This window comes from Brugia malayi, assembly GCF_000002995.4.
Source record: "Brugia malayi strain FR3 genome assembly, contig: Bm_v4_Chr1_scaffold_001, whole genome shotgun sequence".
Classification (NCBI taxonomy): domain Eukaryota; kingdom Metazoa; phylum Nematoda; class Chromadorea; order Rhabditida; family Onchocercidae; genus Brugia; species Brugia malayi.
Window position 1 is genome coordinate 3,204,186 of NW_025062475.1, and position 21,029 is coordinate 3,225,214.

A 21,029-nucleotide genomic window follows, 5' to 3' on the forward strand; every position below is an offset into this window, starting at 1 on the left:
TATTTATTTTGGCAATAATTTATTCCAAAAATACAATAAAATAGCTTGCATTCATATCTATTCAAATATACTTTTATTATTTTATTCTCTTATCATAATTTAAATTTATCATTGTAACATTCATTATCACTCTATCACTTCATAACTGATAACATTTCTCATATTTCATTTTAAGCAGATTCAATTGCATTACATATTTAATTAAATGCTTAGTATTTTATTATTTGTTATAGAACATTTTAAAATGCAATAATTTGAAATTTTGTTAGCAAACAATTTATTAAAAAAAAATTAAATACTGCAAAAATATTAGGAGAAATCTCGATGTTATATGCCAACATTGATTTTTGTTTGTTATCGTTACTGTCACCATTGTCAAACATTGTCATTCGTTTTTCTTTTTTTCTTTATTACAATACAATACACTTCAGTCATTCATTTAATACTTTGTTTTCCTATAAAACGATGAAAAAACAAAACAAAACAAACAGATCGTTCCGCTCAAAAAAAAACGAAAAAAATTCCATAATTTCTCGGTTATCTCTCTCTTTTCTTTCTCTCCCTCTCTCTCTCTCCCTCTCTCTGTCTCTCAAATTCATTTCATATTAGCAATCAATATTTACTGTTCAACAAAATAGAAAGAAAAAATTTTACTGATTATTTTGATAAAGAATTATGTATTATCATTTTAATCCATTAAAATTGCCAGTATTATTGGTTTGATTTTAATTTTTTCATGTTTTCCTCACAATAAATTGTAAATTTGTTAATATTTTTGAGAAAAAAAAATTTTTGAACAGTAACTTACAAAATTTAGAAGTTATTCTAATGTAGAAATTAGGTTACTCTCATAGTTTTATCCATTCAAATTAAGAGTAAAATAATTTTAATTCTATTTAAAATGTTTAATGATTAGATTTATAATTGGATTTGTTTCATTGCAGTTTGAGAATTAATGCAAATCAAAAGCTTATCTTCATGAATTATTCAATTAGATTAATTTAAAAAAAAATATTTCACTTAATAAAAAGAACAAATAGAAATTACTTTTAAAAAAAAAAAAAAAAAAAAAAAAAACTTAAAAAAACGAGTGTTAAATAAGACTATAAAAGTGAAAAAAAAAAAAACTATTTCATTTATAAAATTTAAATAAAATTTCAAATTTAATAAAACAAATTAATTCATTCAATTGATTAATTTATTCATTCATTCATTATAATTCATACTGATAGATAACATAAAAAAATATTTGTTTTTGATTTGATAAATAAAAATTTATTGTACTTTTCTTACCCAATTCATTCCTTTTCCTTCTTTTTTTTCTTTTTTTTTCTTCTTCGTTCATTTCAGTTTTTTCTTTTTTCCAAAAAAAAATTCAACAATTTTAACGATAACAGCGCGAACAAAAAAAAAAAATTTTTTTCTTCACTCTTACATTTCATCTTTCACTTATCATCATTTATCATCATTATCATTATCATCATTATCATTATTATCATTTACCATCATTATCATTATCATTTTTATCATTTACCATCACTATCACTACTACCACTACTACTAGCATAATCATCATCATTATCATAATCAAATATTACTGTTATTTACTGTTCTAAAAAGTTAAAAAAAAAAATAGGAGAGAGAAGAAAGTTATATAAGACTATAAATGATTAGAGAAAGGGAGAGAGATAGAAAGAGAGAGGGAGAGAGAGAGTGAGGAAGGGATAGAAGAGAGAGAATATTGCGCAAAATGTTCGAATTATATCGCACTACCAGCGCTCACCGAGTGAAGCATTCAGTACCACTACTACTCATTTTGGAGAGTGTGATCAACGTTACCTGACCCGGCTCAACTGTCCTTTCTCTCTTCCTCAAGGCCTTTTGTCCGCCGAAGATACCACCAGCAACCGATCTCTTCCGATTTGAACCGCAATTTTCCGATAAATGAAGTAGTAGTGCTCATTTTATTGTATTGATGATGTCGTTCAATTTATCACAACTATCTTTTGATTATCATTAACAATTTTTAACACTTTTATTTCTCATTTTGTAAAAAAATATATATATTTTAGCTGAAATATTCATAAAGAAAAAGAAATGATGAAAATTCTAATTTTATTACTTTCAAAATTTCTTCACATACTTTTATCTTATCATTTACACTTAATTATCAATTAACATTCATTGATAAGTGAAATTTCTTTTATACAGTTGCGCACTTGTACAATACAAATGCGCAATTGTTATGTGCTAATTTTGTACTATACTGAATGATTCTCTGTGATTAAATAGATTCTTGCGCAGCTTATCAAATTTGTTTACTTATTAATAAAAGTGTAATTTTCTTGTATGATTACTTATTATTGTGCAGGTGAGAAATAACATAGACAAACTATTTTCATTGACATTAACATAAGTTTAAATTCCTTAAATAATTCATTTCTTCGAAAAAATCTTTCAATTTTAATCAATTTATTGATATTTTTGTTTTTTTTTGTTTTTTTTTAAAAAAATATTTTCAATTTCTAATCATTTCTTAAATAAAAAACTCATTAAAAAAAAAAAAAATGGAAAGAAATTTGTAGAATATTAATCTTTCGATATGCTTTTAATGTGTATAATTTTCTCTTTCTTTTTATACTAATCTAATCTGATATTAATTATGACCTGAATTCATCTAATTGATACATCCATCCTATAATTAATATTATAATTTTCTGTTACAAAATTACCAATTGAAAATTCGATTAAATTAACAACACATTTCATGACAATATCCTTCATATTAAAGTATTTTAAAAATGTTGAAGAATTAAAGTAATTGAAAAACTTAAATGATTAAAAAAGTATCATTAAGAAAATTTGAAATTTGGAAATTTATTTCAGTTTAAAATTTACCTCTTACTAGTTAATCTATCATAATGAATCCGATCAGTGTTTTAAATAACTCATTGATAATAATGATGACGATTTTTTAAGAAAAAAATTTGACTTTATTATTTCATCTACAGTTAATAATTTAAATTTTGACGCCATCATTCTAATTTTTTTTTTTTCTTTTCTTAATGATTTAAAAAAAAAATAACAGAAATTAATTTGAGCAAAAATAGAATGTTGATTAGAATGTCGTACCGGTTAATATCTGGCAACGACAGTATGTGACCCTTACCGATGATTAAAAGTTCATAAGTCGTTTCAATGATGTAGAAATGACCGAAATTGTTTGATTGTTTCGCACTAACATTCATTATTTTATTGATAATTTCAAATATTTTTGAAAAACTTTTTCATCTATTAGTTATTATTCATTCTATTTTTTCTTTTTTATTAGCTTAAAACAATTTCATATCCTTTTTTACTACAAAATTACTATTTTTTAATTAAATGAAGTAATAAGTGTGTTAACTATCATTATCATACAACGTGAAGTGATAAGAGAATTTGGTACAAATGCGCCTGTAACCTTTTTAATGATAGTTGAGCGGAAAATTATCTTCAAAAATCTGACCAAGTAAATGTTGCATATTAATTCTGTGAGTTTCTGCTTTTCTTTTTTTTTCAGAAAAAAAAAAGAAAAAATAAATAATTGTTTGACCTTATTGTTGAAATGACATCGTATTGTATTTTCTTATCGATTATTAGTTTAGATTTTTGCAAAATTTTAAATGTCTTTTTTTTTCCTCTCAGAACAATATATTAAACTTCATGAATCAGAAATCTAAACAAACCGGATTTAATTTTTCCATTTCGTATCCATCATTTCCTTTTTTTTTTTTTTTTTTTTTCATTTTTCCTTAAATTATTTATCAAACAAGATATGCAAGAGAAGTTTGTTTCTTTTCTTATTTCTTACAAAAATTTTTTTTTGAAAAGCATTTTATTTCTATTATATTCCTTTTTTTTTTTTTTTTTTTTTTCTAAAAAAAAAATTCAATTTATTTTTGTTAAAGGAATATCATATCTTGAACAGTTCTTTCTGGATGTATCAACTTGAAAGTATTCAAGTAAAAAGAAAAAAAAAAATGAAATTCTAAGTAATTTACTTTTTAATAATTAAATTTTTGGAATTTTTTTTATATTTCAAAATTTTCATTCCAATATTTTATCATTTTGAAATTAATTTCGAAAAATGAAAAAAGATGTAACGATAAAAAAATTATCTTTAATTTTTACTTTGCATATTTTATAGCAAACTTTTTCCTAATTTATAATTTTGTTGAAAGAAAAATTTTAAATGAGAAAGTGGTAATTATTAATTACTTTGCTGTTTTACACTTAAATACTTTGACAATAGCAAATTTAAATATTTGATCATTGCAAAACTCATCGTAGATTATTTCACAAAAGCTAAATAAATGTTAAGTAAACAAATGCTTCTTTTCTTAAAAAAAAAAGCGAAAAACTTGTGACATTTTTATAGTTTCCCTTCTTCACATCTATTATAATTGATTTAAAATTTTTTTTCTTTTTTTTTAATCTATGAAAAAATATTGCTATTTTATCATTGCTTATCATATAAACAAACAAATTTCACTAACTTTCTTATTTCTATCTGAAATTTCATTTGTCATTTTCCTTTTTAACTTTGATTTAATTATCATTCATTTTCTTCATTCATTCATTGGTTTAAAAAAAAAAAAAACAATAAAATACCTGTTTGCTTTCCGGTTTAAACACTAAAATACTTATATACCTTCCGTCTTAGAAGTAAAGTACCTCTATACTTTCCAGTTTAAATAGTAAAATATCCATATGCTCTCCGGTCCGGCTTAGACAGTAAAATACCTATATATTTTCCAGTTTGGGTAGTAAAATATCTATATGCTTTCTAGTTTAGACAGTAAAATTCCTATGTGCTTTCCGGTCTAAACAGCAAGGTACCTAAGTGCTTTCCGGCTTAGACAGTAAAGTATATTTTCCGGTTTATTTATTTTCATCAATGTATTGTTATTTTACTATTACTAAGCAAATATATACCACGGTATCATTACAGCAATTTTCAAAAAAAAAAAAATACAAATTATTATTTTGCAATATTTTTGCACTCATAAGTTTATCAAATTTCATTCGAATTACAATAGAGAGAATCTCTTTATCGTATCATCCAATTAAACTAATTTTCTTGTACTCATTTTAAATTTTTTCTTTTCTTTTTTTTTTCGCAAATTTCTTTGTTTATTTAACAATTTCATGAAAAATTGAAACAAATGTAGAAGAAAATGAAAAATTTCCAATAATTGTTACAAATTAATTGCTGATTTTTAGGAAATCCAAATCTAATTATTATTATTATTCCCTTTTTTTTTTTTTTTTTTTTGAAATTTCATTATTAGTTCTTATGCATCTGTAAGTATTGTTTTCTTTCTTTCATTTTTATTAGAATCACATTTTATAAAGCAATTACTTATTTACGATTAAAATTTCTACTTGTTTACTTTTTTTGCATAATGATGGATTTTTTTTTTCGTTTCTGAAATCTGAAAAAGCCTGTTTTAAATTCAAAAAACAACAGTAACTAATATAACATAGCTTAATTGTCCTTTAAAGAAGAAGAAGGAAAAAAAAAAAAGAACTCGTTTTTGATTGAATTCATTCCTAATACAATTCTTTAATTCTTCATTCATTTTCTTCTCTCACCCATATGCTTCTTAGTTTTCAAACTTTTATGCCTATTTTATTGTAATCCAATTTTAATTTTGCATATTTATTTCTGCAACAAGCTTAATTAAACAATTAATATTACTTACAATTGAAATCATAGATATGTCATTTTGTCATATATTATGTCATCACATCATCAATTTGTACCAATGATCCTTAAATTGTCACGAAAAGTAAATTCTCACTTTAATCTATAAGTGACAAAAATTTTGACTAAGTGTGACAGTAATCTTTCTTTCTCCCTTTTCAACTGCTATATTTACATTTATTTAAATTTATGAATTTTAATTTCATTTTTTAATTTAACAAATTTTGTATAGTTACACAGTATTGCATACAATTATCCTACACCTTCTCTCTCTCTCTCTCTCAACCTATCCATCTTTCCGTTATTATTTATAATTCAATGTTCGATTTTGAATTCAAATAATAAATCAATCAGTCGCACAAATTGTTAGATTTATTCTTTAGAAAAATTCAAATTTGATAATTTTCAAAATTTTTTAAAATATCTATGTAATAGCAATGATGCATGCAATGCAGTAATGCAAATTTAAAAAATATAACCTTCTAAATGAGTAATTGGTACTTAAAAACCGGTAATTCGATGGATTATTACTATTTTAAATACTATATAATCCAAAACATTGTAACATTTCAAAGCAAATTTTATAATAATTACTAATCTCTCACTTTTATTACTTAAACATTTTACTAAATAACCTATAACTTTTTTATAATTTATGAAAATTTTAGTTTAAGAATGTAAAAAAAAATGTTAAATATGAAATCATCTGAAAATGGATCACTTTTTACTGTAATAATCCAATTGAAATGATTAAAGAAAGTAAGGAAAGAGAGAGAGAGAGAGAGGGAAAAAGAAAAAAAGAAAGGTAAAGAGGGAAGATATAATAAATAGTGCGTTAAAATCCAATTAAAATATCAAAGAAAGAAGCGAACAAATTTTGTATAAATCAAAATTTTTGATCATTTATGGTTATTGAAAGAAACAAAGAAAAAAGAAACAAATGATTGTTTACCAAAACTTTTTAGTAATTTTATTCAGTTTTTGAAATTTAATTAAAACTATTATTTATTGATAAGATTTATGCTCGTGTAATTAAACATAATTAGGAATTAAAATAAATTTTTGCGCCAATTTAAGCTCTTTTCATTGCATCATTGAAAATTAGCTAAAGAAAAAAAATTAATTTCAAAAATTTCAATTAAAAAGATAAGAAATTAATTTAGAAAATGAAGAAAAAAATTTTTTAGAATTTTCATTTTAAGTTTCTAACTAATTCTTCTATTCAATTTTTTATTTTTAATCATTTTATAACTATGAAATATCAAATGTAAATGGATAATTGCATGCAAACCGGTTGATATTTTCCGGTCCAGTTTTATCTTCATATCTGTTTCAGCAAAAAAAAAAAATCGATTTTTAAGCATAATGAAGTTTTAGAAATGTTATTTTGGCATTCATAAAATTCAACTTATTATCATTATTTAAATTTTGAAATATATGTGAAACGGATATAATTGTTTTCATACTAACATTGAAATAATTGCAAATTTATTCAATGTTTATTGAAATATAAGAGAGAATTTATTAATGAAACAATAGAATGCACTTATCTAATCAATTTCAATCTGATCTTTTCTTCATTTTACACACAAAATACATTGTTCAAATCTTTGTTTCAAAATTTAACACAAACATTTCGCTTTTATTTAAAATAGCGGTATCGCTAAAGCATTTACAATCATACATTATCATATCATAACATTCTTTACTTTATAAAAAAAAAAAAGACAGATCGATGCTTACTTAACTTAATCATAAATTGCTCAAAATTATTAATAATGCAACTATTGCACTAATTTATGAAACATTTGTAAATTTATTTGAAAAAAGTATCTATCATTTCTAAAAAAAAAAATGTTATAACATTATTTGCACAGTAAAGTAAATGTATTAATATCTATAAAAAATACAATCAAATGAAAAAAAAAAAGGAGAAATAAATAAGAAAACAAAAAATAGGTAAATAAATAAATAAATTATAATTATAAAGATTAAAGCAATAATAAAGATTACATTTTGTAAATTTTCTTCTTTTGTTTATGATAAAATATTAAATTATTCGTTTTTTTAAATTTTTTTTTTCAAAAATTTAATGATTAATTTCATCAATTCTGTATGTATGCATGTATGCATGTGTGTATGTATTTGAAGGAAGGTTGACATGTCAATATATAAGCGCAAAGCGTTAATGTATGCGAAATATCAATCAAAGCTTTTTGCATGGTGGCATTTGAATTCCGGTTTTTTTCCACTCTGTAGCAGGATTTATTTTCATTTCTGAATAGAATTGTGCAAGGATGTTTGATTAGCACTAAAATTATACTCTTCGGATTACACACACATACATACACACACACACACATACATACATACATACATACACAGACAGACAGACATACAAGTAATATTTGTTTAATTTAAAATATGTTAAATTGTTATATAACTAAATGATTAATTTTGAGAAATTTTCATAATTATTCAAAGTGGAAGGAAAAAAAAAGTTGAAATATTAAAAAAACAGAAAAGAAAATGTAAAAACTGAAAGGTAAAAAAGTGAATTTTTTGAATTGTTAATGCATTTGTAAAGAATGTTTTCACAATCTTTTCAATTCATATGACTCACATTTAAGTTTGTTTACAGTCATTGTTTACCTGACTCACCTATTTCTCTAATTTTACCTTTTGCTTACTCAAATGTTTTCTTGTACTAACACTTATGTTACGATAGAAAGCTCTAATAATTGAGCTTCTGTGAATAATTATTTCAAATTCGGAATATATTTAATGAATGAATGAATTAATTAATTAGAATTGTATTTTACTTGGAAATATTATTCAGATATATTAAATATGTTATAGCTAAACACATTATAAATAGATTTATTCCAACAACTAATTATTAATTAGTATTATTAGCCATAAAGGTTTAATTTCCAGTGATAATTATTAAGTATTTTTTAAATAGAGCTACAGAAAGACGATTTATTCAAAACGTCTATTTACTTTTTAAAAAATTTTTGCCATTTTTTTTTTTTTTTTTGGTGATCGTTTTGATTTAATTGAGGAATTTATACTTTGATAGATTAGAAATTTGATATTTAAACAGGTAATTTTGTCACAAAACCAGTTGACATTTTTGCTTTGTTAGATTGATGGCAGTTATTTTGTGTTTAACAGATAGATTGTCACATCTCTCGGATAATGGTTGACACAATTAAAACGCAGAGATAACTTTCCACTTAAGCAGAATGCAGTCATTTTAGAAGGATGATTCCATGTGAGGCATATTTGATGATTTAAAAGACAAGTATTTGTTAGCCAAGACATTGGTCAGCCAAGACATTGGTCAGTCAAGACATTGGTCAGCTATGATTAATCAGTTCTTAAGCAATACTAATAAGTAAACATCACAAATCAAATAAAATATTTTAATTTTATTCTCAAAAATACGTCAATGATATTACTTAATTATTAAAAAAAGAATGAGTAAGTGAAAATATCATTAGCGCTTGGCATATTTTTTTGTTTCTATCTGAATTCTTTCATACAGAAATAATTTATTATTGATTAAAAGAAATAATTATTTAATTTTTTTTCTTTTTTTTTAAATGAAAATACTTCATTTAATTATCTAAAAATTTGAATTCTATTATTCGACAACTAACGTCGCAGAATTTACTTTATCTTTTTTTTTTTTTTTTTTGTTTTTTGTCTTTATCAAAAATTAATTGATTATTATATCGATTTTTATGATTCATTTAAAAGCACATCCATTAGTTTTGATAATTAATGATTATTTGAGAAATGAATAAAAAACTTTAGATAGGAACAAATTTAAATTAATGTTCTTTAGGAATTTGATTCATTCGTTTTCTTCTAATAAAGTTGGATGATCTTTAATTTCAAATTTTGCATTTTAGTAAGTTTCATTTGTTAATCTAATTACTTTAGTTTAACCTTTCACATTATTTTTTATGTTTTTTTTTTTGTGTTATCATTGCTTTTTATTCTTTAAACTTCGTTTTTATTTTTTCCCGCTGACTATACTTTATAGCTTTATCAAATATTATCAACTGATATCAGTGCTGTCCTTAGTTTGTGATAATATTTTTTTTACTTTTTTTTTTCGATATTATCATTATTCGTTTACATTACACTTTACATTTCATATTTATATTTCAAAAAAAAAAAGAAATTTTATTGAGTATTTTTATAGGACGAAGACTAAAACGAATTTCATCGAAATCGTTCAACTTCTCAAATACTCTTTCATCAATAAATAGCGAAGCTGATAGCAACAATAAATTTCATTGTACTGAGCAACAAGCGCAAATATCGCTAGCGCCACATTCCGGTAACTCACCATTACCGCCTCTGCTACTCAATCAACAGTTTATCTTTCTCAACGATAATATTGTTGGTAAGTGATGTGAATAATTTCATATAAAAAAATTGTGAGAAAAACGAAAGTTATATTTGTAAATTTAAATGATTGCGAAATTTTTTTTAAGAAAAAATTGAAATCGGCAAGAATATAATTGAATAGAATAGTTATTCTTTCATAATTTTACTTCATTTTTTTTTTTTTTTTAAATTTAAAAGACAAATTAATTAGTACAATTAATAAAATACTTTTATTAGCAGAATAATTATTTGTCAAATATTATTGTTTATCATTATTAGGCATAGTAACACAACGTCAGTGGACAACATCAGCAGCACAGTCATCTTCGATTAATTGTCACAGCAAAAGTAAAAGTGTCATGTCAGCAAAAGTAGAAACAACAGTACGGCAATGGTCGACACCAATCGAAAAGGTTGTCGAAGGTCAACCACCAAAACCTGTGAGTTATATCGAGAATAGATTAGCTTTGTTAGCTTTGTTTTGAACCAATTTAAATTAAATTTTTTTTAACCAAAGTTTAACAAAAATCGGATATATTAAGAAAAAAAGATAGAGTGAGCTCAAATTTACTATTTGTAAAATTTATGAAATTATTGACTGTTTTTTTTGAAAAATTACAAATCACAGAAATCACAGACACAATAAATGTTTGTTATTGAGAGGAAGTAAATAATACATTTTAGGTTGTTAGACTTGAATTTCATTAAAGTTCCATTAAAAGATAATATGTGTTTATTAATTAATTACATGCAATTTTTAAAGTAGCATTAAAAAAGTCAAACTATTTTATATTATATTAAAATTAATTAATTGAAAAAAATATGTTTTATCAAAAATAAGAAAAAAATAAAAATGAACAAAAAGCATTCTAAATTGTAGTTTTATTAATTTGCCATATTTTAATGCAAACTTTTGTAATAAAACTTAAAATAAAATTATCATTGGATGGAATTATCAGATTAGCAAATAATATGAAATTAATTCATATCGGTAAAATCTTATGACAGATATAATTATATCAAATCATTAACAATCAATCAACCATCTGTTTTTACAGCCAAATGTCAAATTATGGGAAAGAAAAAAAAAAAAAAAATGTTACCCAAATATTTCCAAATTTGAAAATTCTTCCATTTGATGAATAATATAATTTCCAGTATAATTCGATTCGTTTCATTCCCATCAATTGTCCATCAACCATTTATCTCTTTTTTTTTTTCAAATTTTTAATTTTATAATAGTTGCGGTATTTCTATAATTTTATTTCAAATTCAAATTTCATTATAAAAGCAATTAAAATTGAATATATTGGATTGATCAGTAAACTGGACAACTTTTTTTTTGCATTTTTTTTGTTCTGATAAATTAATATTTGATTAATGAAGCGAATAATTAGCATTTATAATTTTAAATATATGATGAAAATATGGTAGAAAAACGAATTATATATTTTTTTAAAAAAGAAAATAAATTTATTTAATTATGAAAATATCATCAAAAAGCATATCGATTATTTCAAAAAATAATTGAAATGATAGTAAGAGGAAAAGAAAATTGTAAAAAGCCAATTTCTGTTCATTCAACTGTAAATGTAAATCCTTGCAGTCAACCAAATGGAAATTTTGTCACTGTCAACGATGAGAACTTTTTCTTTTCATTGTTACCCATAACTCATTCCTCTTTTTTTCCCTTTTCTCTTTTATTGAAAGGTATAATTTTTACTTTAATCATTTTTAACTTGACCTTCAATCATTTTGTATCGTTTATATTTCAATTAATGTTTCATTTTTATTCTCTAATCATATCTATACAATGCTTTATTAGCTTCTAACAACTTTTTTTTTTTTTTTAATTTAATTTTTAATTATTATAATTTTAGCTTACTTCTTTATTTTATCTTTATTTTTGATAGAAATTATACTTTGCAGTGTAGGATTTTTTTTTTTTTCGTTTTAATTTAAACAGAAAAAAAAAGTGCAAAAAATGTTTATATCAAATCACATTAAAGTCTATTTTGATGGTTTATTTAAATGAATTGAAATAGAGGGTGGTGCCAAATTGTTAAATAAATTCAATTGCGGAAGAATCTTTTTCAGTATAAATATATATCACTCATCGATTCCATCATATTGGTCATTTCTGATATTAATTTACATTAAAAATAGTTTACTTTTCATGCAATTTTTTTCTATTTCATCTATTTTAATTAATCTTACCTTAACTTAACTTTAAATTAATCTTAAATTATCAAATGATTGCGCATAAAATCATAATACTATTTATTATATCATTAGTTTTTGATTTAAAATTTTACAAAACTTTTAATACTATTCAATAATTTTCACTTATGGCAATTATTCAGCTAACTTTTCAATTTTAAATTACTAACAATTGCAAAATGATGAATATTTATTCGAATAATATTTTATCACATATTTTATTCCAATATTTTCTATGCAAAAATTTTTGATTTACAATGAAAATATAATTTTCTTATTCAAAAATAGAAAGATGAAACATGAATGAAGTACAAAATGCAAATGACATTTCCTTGTTGAAATTACGATGAAAGAAAGATTTGTCCATCAGTTTTTCAATTTGTTATGTCTTCTTGCTTTCCCCTTCAGCAAAATTATTTCTATTCTTATTTACCACTTTCATCGTTATTTAAAATGCCATTAATTAAAATATTTTAATATGAAATAATCAACATCAAATTAATATAATATTACTAACTTTATCAATTTTTTTTTCTATCAGTTCATAATTTATTATTTTGAATTAAATAACTTCATTCAAAATCAAATATTCATCTAAAATTAATCCATAACATAAGCATTTCAAAAGTTTGCTAAAGCTAACTTAGCTTTTTTAACTGTTATAAGCTTGCTTATCAATTCATTTCAATTTAAAAATTTTTCATGTACTAATTTCTCTTCTTCTCACTCTTATTCTTACTTAATTCATTAAAGTTATTAATTGATATTTTCACAAAATAATTAAAAATTACAAAAGTATCACAATTAGCGACCTTAGAAGCTTTTACAGAATGAAATGAAAAGATGAATGATTTGCTAAGAATATTTTTGAATTTTTCTATCTTTTCCGGCTCCATACCATTACACATTTCGACATTGTACTTTGTTACCTTTTCTTATCGTTCCTTTCATCCCTATCAATTTTCTATATTTTAAAATTTTTAATAATTAAAATTTATAAAAAATTTTATTTCTTTAAAAATTGTTACAAAAATTTAGTCAAATTTAATTTAAATAATACTAACTTTTCATCATTATTTAACTGCTTGCTTTTTTTTTTTTTTTTTTTTTTTTTGCCTTTCATCCATAAATTTTCCATTTCAGGGAAAGATAATATCAGTTTTTTCATCCGGTTAGGAGTATACCGAATAATTTATAAAAAATAATAATAAGTTAAACGAAATGTTTATTTGCATTCCTATTTATGTGATACTTTAGTGAAAAACTGGAATGGTATCCAAAATTATTTTTCATTTTTTTTAGCTTTTCCAGAAAAGAAGAAAATTTAAAATATAATTTTGGACTATTTCAATCAGTGCATTGTGCATTTCAAATTTTGCAAGAAAAAAAATATTGAAATAAAAAAGAAAAAAAAAAGATTATTAAATCTAAAAAAAAAAAAAGAAAGAAAAAAAACTGAGATTATTTCATGCAACAATTCTAGAAAATTACAAGGAAAATTGGATGAAAAATTCGGTCATTTTTGTAATTTTCTACTAAAAATTTATTTTTAGTAGAATAAAAGAAAATTGAGAAATATAATATGAAAAATCAAAAAAAAAAAAGAATTAGGATAAAAAATTCTATATTTTTTTTTATATTCTCAATTGTTTCTCATATATTTTTTAAATAATTTACAATTCAATTTTATTAATCTATTTTAAAGATTTTGATTAGATTTAATTATATTAATTTAATTAAAAAATTTTGCTTATACTTTCTTCTTATCTTTGTTATCAATTAAATTTATTAATATATGTAAATGGATTAATAGCAAATTTCTAAAACTATAAATCTTTGTTAAATTTCGATCAACCATTTGAACACTTTTTTTTTTAAATCAATTTACATTAATATCATTAATTTAACTTTTAATAAATTATACTATCATATAGCAATATTTATCTGTTATTGAAATCTTGAACAAATTCATTTCATTACTTTTGTGATAATTAATTATTCATTTTATTAATTTTCCTCTTTCATTTGATAATATAAAAAAAAAAAAAAAAAAAAACTGAACAGTTGATAATCTTTTATTCATATTAAATCAAAATTTAAAATTTGATTTAATTTTGAAAATGATAACAGAGAAAAGTTTGAAAATTTATGAAAAATGTTGCGTAGTTTATAATTCATTCAAATTAATTTAGGTCAAATTAATGAGGAAAGACGGAAAAATGAAAAAAGAGATTAAATGAATCATATTGATAGTATTAATGTTTCAATTATGAAACAAAATTTTGATTATGAAAATTTAGCTGATTTCTCTCATACATAATTTATCACAATTTTCGCTTGTTTATCATTTTATAATTTGTAGAGTTGTTTATTTTTAAAATTTGTTTACAATCATTGAACTTCTCAGTAACTGCTTCCTTGATAACTACCCAATTACAAATGAATTTTAATCGTTGAAATAAGATTTTGAATCAATTATGTCATTCATTCAATTCTCGACGATCATCAAAAATACAATTAAGTCTTGATTTATTCATTTCATTTTAAATATTTCACTATTATATGCAATACAGATTATGGCGAATTGAACAAAATGATGTCTTGAAATTTGTTTATTAAATGATTACCGTTTTAATCTTTAATATATCATTTTTTAAAAGTTTTTTTTTTTTTTTTAAATTCAATAAATTCAAATGCTTCATTACATTTGTTTATTTCTGATTTACTTACGTTCATAATTACATTTTAGAGAAGAAAAAAAAAAAATTGCTTCATAATGAGAAAGTATTGATAAATGAGCAAAGTAAGTTAGTGAAATGAAAATACGTTGCTCAAATGAATAATTAAATTACTTGAAAATTTTTCAAATTTCTTTTTACAAAAATAGGCGTTTACTTTATTTTAAAAAATTGCCCTTTAATTTTAACAAATTTAGAAGAATGAAAGATACCTTCGAAATTAATTTCCCTTTTCATTTTCAATTTGCGCATAAGAGAAATTGGTGTAATATTTCAAACAAATTTATCAAATACTATTTCTATTAAACTATAAAACTTATATTTCATTTTCATCTTTTCCACTAATAAATTCAATTCATTATTTTTGTTTTTATTGCATAGTAATTATTAATAGCACTAATAATAACTAAAAAATAAAAAATTAATACTAATATAATTATGCAATAATAGGTGAAATAATTAATAATAAATAATGGTAGTTGATAATAATTAATAATAATAATATTAATATCAAATGGTTAATAATAGTGGTAATAATAATAACAAATATAATAGTAATAGCAATAATAATAATAACAGTAATAACAATAATAATAATAATAGCTGAAGAAGATTAGAATTTCAGATTAGTGAAATGAAATTTACTTCAAAATTAACTAACATTTACTTTTTGCCTATAAATGATAGCAAAGTTTTGACTTATTAATTGTTGATATTCTTTTAACATTCTATAATAAATAAAAGCGAAAGTTTTTCTTTCTTACTTGAATTAAATTAAATTAACCGAAAAAGAAGAAATGATTGACTGGTAAGGAAATGAAAGAAAAAGTTATAAGAAATCATATTGTCAACTAAAATTTAACTTTTTTTTTTAATAAATTTTCTAAATGCTTAATGACCTTAAAAATTTGGAATATTTTTGAAACTAAACATATCTATTTGATTAGTAGCTTCAAAGATATATTTATTGTTGAAAGAAATGTCCTCTATTCCTATCTAAAATTATAAATTATAATTTTAGATCAAAATCAATGTCTTAAAAAATTATATAGCATTCACTTAACAATCAAAATATCAATCAATTCAATTAGTTTCACATTTTTTAAAAATAAATAATATTCGATTCTTTTGGTGTTCGTCCAGTGATCTTCGATCAATCGTTTATATCATTGAAATAATCTTTGATTTACATATAGTATTGCCTCATAAACATTTCAAAAATGTCCACATTAGCTAAATTATGCATAGCAATTTGAATTCATTCAGAATTACTTTTCTTTTCAAGTGGATTGGATTTCTCATCGTTCCATTTTAATTTTATTTCCATATTTTTTTAACTTTAAAAATTGATCCAATTGAATATGTATGATACTACGAATGTTTAAATTACTTAAATATTTCCTTTATTTGTGAGAAATTTGTCTTTCTAAAATACAAACTATTTTTTTGGCAATTTATTGCGGTCTTTTCTTTTATGTGATAGAAAAATTTAAATAAATAGTCTGATAACATTTCCAGTATTAAATAATAAAATTTTATAAACGAAATGCTGGAACAACCTCAAATTCAGCGATTTTCACCGATGTTTATGGAACGTCTACGTGTTTTTGTATGTTCAATCTAGTTTTAAGCTAAATTTTGCATATTTAAATTCTAACAAATGGCTTAAAATATGATATATTAAGTTTCAACAATAAATAAAAGTTTGATTTTAAAAATTAACAATTATATTCAAAAGGCATTTCAACAATAACTACTCGTTTAACATTAATTCATAATTCAATTTCATTTAATAAAATGTTAGAAATAAATTTTATGATAATTCATTTGTTGATGAATAGCTCAAAATGTATTCATTCTCATCAATTTTTTAAAAAAAATTATGAAAATATAACGATTATTTAATTGCTTGTGGAATCTATGCAAGCTAAGCACTTATTTATTATCAAATAATCGATAATCAATATTGGTTGGTTAGTAATGACCGTTTGACCAGTAGCTCATCGATTTTAAATTCCTCAAATTGAGCGGAGAAATGATATAATAGCTCTTGAAAGGTCATTATGATGACAGCAGTCGTGATACATAGAAAATTTTGCTATCAAATAATTCAAATCAAATTTTACTTTTTCTTGAAAATAATTTTTTTAATTTAAAATCTAAAATAACTTAAAATTCAAACATTTTCAAACCTAGTGCTTTTTCCAGGAAGATCGTCCAACGATAATCCATGGTGAAGCGCAAAAGTCTGTGATACAGTCTATAACGCCCAACTATAAAAGTGTTAGTGAAAGACAAGTGCGCTTTTTTTTTATTTTTCTTTCTTCTTGACCATCTGTTTTCTTAATTTTCTTTACAATGAAAATGTCACATTTCATCAATTTCAAATTTTTTTAAATTAAATTGTAAACTTTACAAAAAAAAAAAAAAAAGATGATATTACAGATACAAAAAATGGATTTTGGTTCAGATTTAAATTTACCAGAAGCTGTTGGCGATTATAAGGTACTTTTTTTTTTTTTTTTTTTAATGAAATTTGTCTCATTTTTCATACAACAATTAAAAGAATCAAAATTTTAATGTCTAAAAATAAAAAACAGGGAAATATTTATTAGTTTTAGCAAATACAATTTAAGTAAATTTATTCTACATTAGAAGATTTCAAGATCTGAAAATCAATTTCAATTTCTAAAATTTAGATTTATTATTATTATTTTTTTTTTTTTGCAATTACAATTATAGGTAAATATTTAGGTGAAAGAAACACAAGATCATTTTAAATTACAAATCATTGATCCAAAAGTTACCTCAAACGCATCGATGCCAGCATATAATCGAGAAATTCCACGAATTCAACGACGAAATTTGGATTTTCCAAGCGAACATAGTAAACGATCATTTCTAAAATTAGAACCAATGCAACAAAGGAAATTACGGGTATGTGAATTATTAATATAACGAATTTTTCAAAACATTCATTAAGGTTGTTGTTAAAGAATGAAAGTGTTGCATTTATTATAAATCACTTTAATCACTTCAAATTTTAACTTTTCTAATTGCTCCATTTAAGAGAAGTTTCAAATAATTAATTAAAAATTTTTTAATTTTGATTGTGTATTTTATTAGTATCTTTGCTATAATATCTTCCAAAAAGAAAAAAAGAATGTGTAAACATTTTTTAATTTATTAAAATTTGAGCAGTTTTGGCTTAAAAAGAAGAAAAAATGTTTATTCAGATTGCAAATTTTAATATGTAAGAAGTGCTTCTCAAATTTTGTCTTTAATTTTTTTAAATAAATCTAATTGTCTTTAATTTTTTTTTTTTTAAATAAATCTAATTTTGAAATGTAGTATTCGAGTATTTCAGGCTGCAGAAACTCGTCCAATTACAACCAGTGCATATTTAACTGAAAGCTTAGATCGTCATCGTGACATGGAGACATCTCGACTAAAGGATTATTTGAAAGCACGTGAAAATGATGCTAATAAACCATGGGATAAGCCTCAATGGCCTGGGCCAAAGGTATTTTATTGTTATTAATTTTAAATAACTCAATACGAAGAGCTTATTTGAATAAATTAAAAGTAATGATGAAAACTGTATGAATTATAATATCAAGAAAAAAAAAAAACTAAATTCAGGCTACAAATTCAAACGATCAATCACTTAAAGAACTTGCTGAAATCAAAAAAGTAAGTTATTGCTTTTTTTTTTTTTTGCAAATTTTCAGTTACATAAATTTCTATTAAATAATTATATATTAAGTTGAGTAATGTTGCAAAAAGAAAAAAGAAAAAAAGAGAGAAAAAGATGAAATATTGATTCGTATCTGTTTAGTAAGCAACATGAAAGGAAAATGTAGTTCGAAATCATTTGAAAATTTTTAAGAAAAGAAAAAATTTCAAATGAGCAATTTTCATTTGACCTTGTCAAACGATGCAGTAATTTGCATTTGAATATATATTGCGGAATAATAAACAAACTACCATGTGACAATGTGACAACACAAGAAAATAGATTTAATGAAGAGTTTAGGACTGATGACCTTGATGATCAATGCTTAGCATTTGCATATAATTTGATCAATTATTTATTTGTAACATTTATTACTTGAAAAGTTTCTCAATTTTCAACTTAAAATTCAACAAATTCTTTTTTTTTTTTTTCATTCATTCATTCATTTCAGACTATCGAAACTCTTCAGAAGGTATGGTTTTTTCCCTTTTTTTTTCTATTTTTTTTTTTTGAATTTAAATTTCTTGATAAATATTCTTTGAGTTTTACTAAATTAATCAAAATGATCTAATTTTGTCCTTTTTAATGGCTATATTTATACGATTGTTCCTCATAGATAATAACTTGATAGGTTGTCTTAATTTAATAATTTTAATTTATTAATACTTTTAATCATATGATGATAATTTTGTGTGACATGCGCTAATAATTACAATTAATTGTTCACAATAAATGATTTTGTTTTTTGAAAAATTTTTTTTAGATGTTTTCTAATCTCTAAAAAGAAAAAAATTCATTAAATTAACAGAATTTGTTGCTTTCATTGTGAATTTAAAGTTTTTTAAATTTTAAAATTTTTGTATTACTGAAGAATGTTAATCTAGCCTAGTCTTATTGTAACTTTGTATTGTGTTATGTCAATAATTACTGTCCTTTTATTTGTTTTGTGTTTGTTTAATCAAGTTGGAGCTGAGATTGTAAGGCTTGGTAAGAGCCAAGAAAAAAAAAGCACAGAAAATGCACCACTGAGAAGTACGAGTAAGAAACAGATAAGCAGACAAGTGTCACCCGAAAATGTGACATTTTATGCGACACTGATGAATGCAATCAGAATTTGATGGAATCAGAAATGGAAATCGAGAATTGGCTTACAATTCCTGATGATATGATTGCTTAACAATGAAGTGATAATTTATAAAAGTGCTATTTTCTTGGACATTTCTTCGCGATGGAATGAATAATAAATAATTATGTATGTTTTCATTTTTTCTTTCGCCAAAAAAATTTTAATTTTTTATAATTTTTATTTAATTTTTTTAATGATTGATTACGTTGATTGAGAGAAAATTAATTAATTTTTTACAAGATTATTAACTTCATGCGTTAAATATTTATTATATCAAAACTATTTTATTTTTATTTGATTGTTTAATCAATAATTTTAGCACTTGCATACGAGAATATATTTAAAAAGTTTCCAGAAATAAATTCAATTGTGTTTTTAGTAGCATTCAATTACTGATTCATAGATTATTCAGGGATTTTTTTGGAAGTATAAAAAGTTTATAAATGATAGGTTATAAAAAAAAAGATATGATTTACAACTAACTTTCAAGGATTAAGTTTATCTGAAATTTGTTGACATAAACACTTCAAGTTTTTTTTTTTCCTTTTTTTCTTTTTTAAACAATGATAAATGGAAAATATATGAGAAGTGTAGAAGTAAGCATTATGTGCAAATATTTACATCTTAGCACGCTATTAAAATTATTTAGGAGATGAAATTTTAACGAAAATAATAAATGAAGGACTGAACAAACGATTTGACTAATTTTATGTGTGATAATTTATTGACTAATTCAATTCACAATTCAGATTATTATGCTTAATCTATGATTGCTATGTTTTGATTTCATGGATCAAAATAAATTTAATAAGTTTGATCTGTTTAAAAAAATTCCCGTAAAATTCAATCATTTCTTTATTATTGTACGAATTAGTTAAATTTTAATAATTTCATGAATATCTTATCAATTATTAAAATTTCTTAACTATATATTCTTATCAAAATCTTATCAATGCATACTTAATTTTTCCGTTTCAATCTTCTCTGAATAAAAAAGTATGAGTATATTGTCGGCATACTATTAACGAAATTAAATTAATTTATGAAAGTTCTAAC

At 22.6% G+C, this 21,029-nt stretch overlaps 1 protein-coding gene across 1 annotated transcript; it reads left to right on the forward strand.

The window, feature by feature from the left end:
• Positions 1–9,231: 9,231 nt before the first annotated feature.
• On the forward strand, positions 9,232–20,024 carry Bm12263 (B20-1 protein, putative; the record flags this gene model as incomplete). Its single annotated transcript, XM_043076395.1, has 10 exons — positions 9,232–9,235; positions 9,966–10,169; positions 10,433–10,593; positions 17,320–17,409; positions 17,557–17,616; positions 17,866–18,048; positions 18,479–18,634; positions 18,754–18,804; positions 19,299–19,319; positions 19,905–20,024. 10 exons carry the CDS (start codon positions 9,232–9,234, stop codon positions 20,022–20,024), a joined length of 1,050 nt encoding a protein of 349 aa, XP_042932329.1.
• Between the last annotated feature and the right edge of the window lie 1,005 nt (positions 20,025–21,029).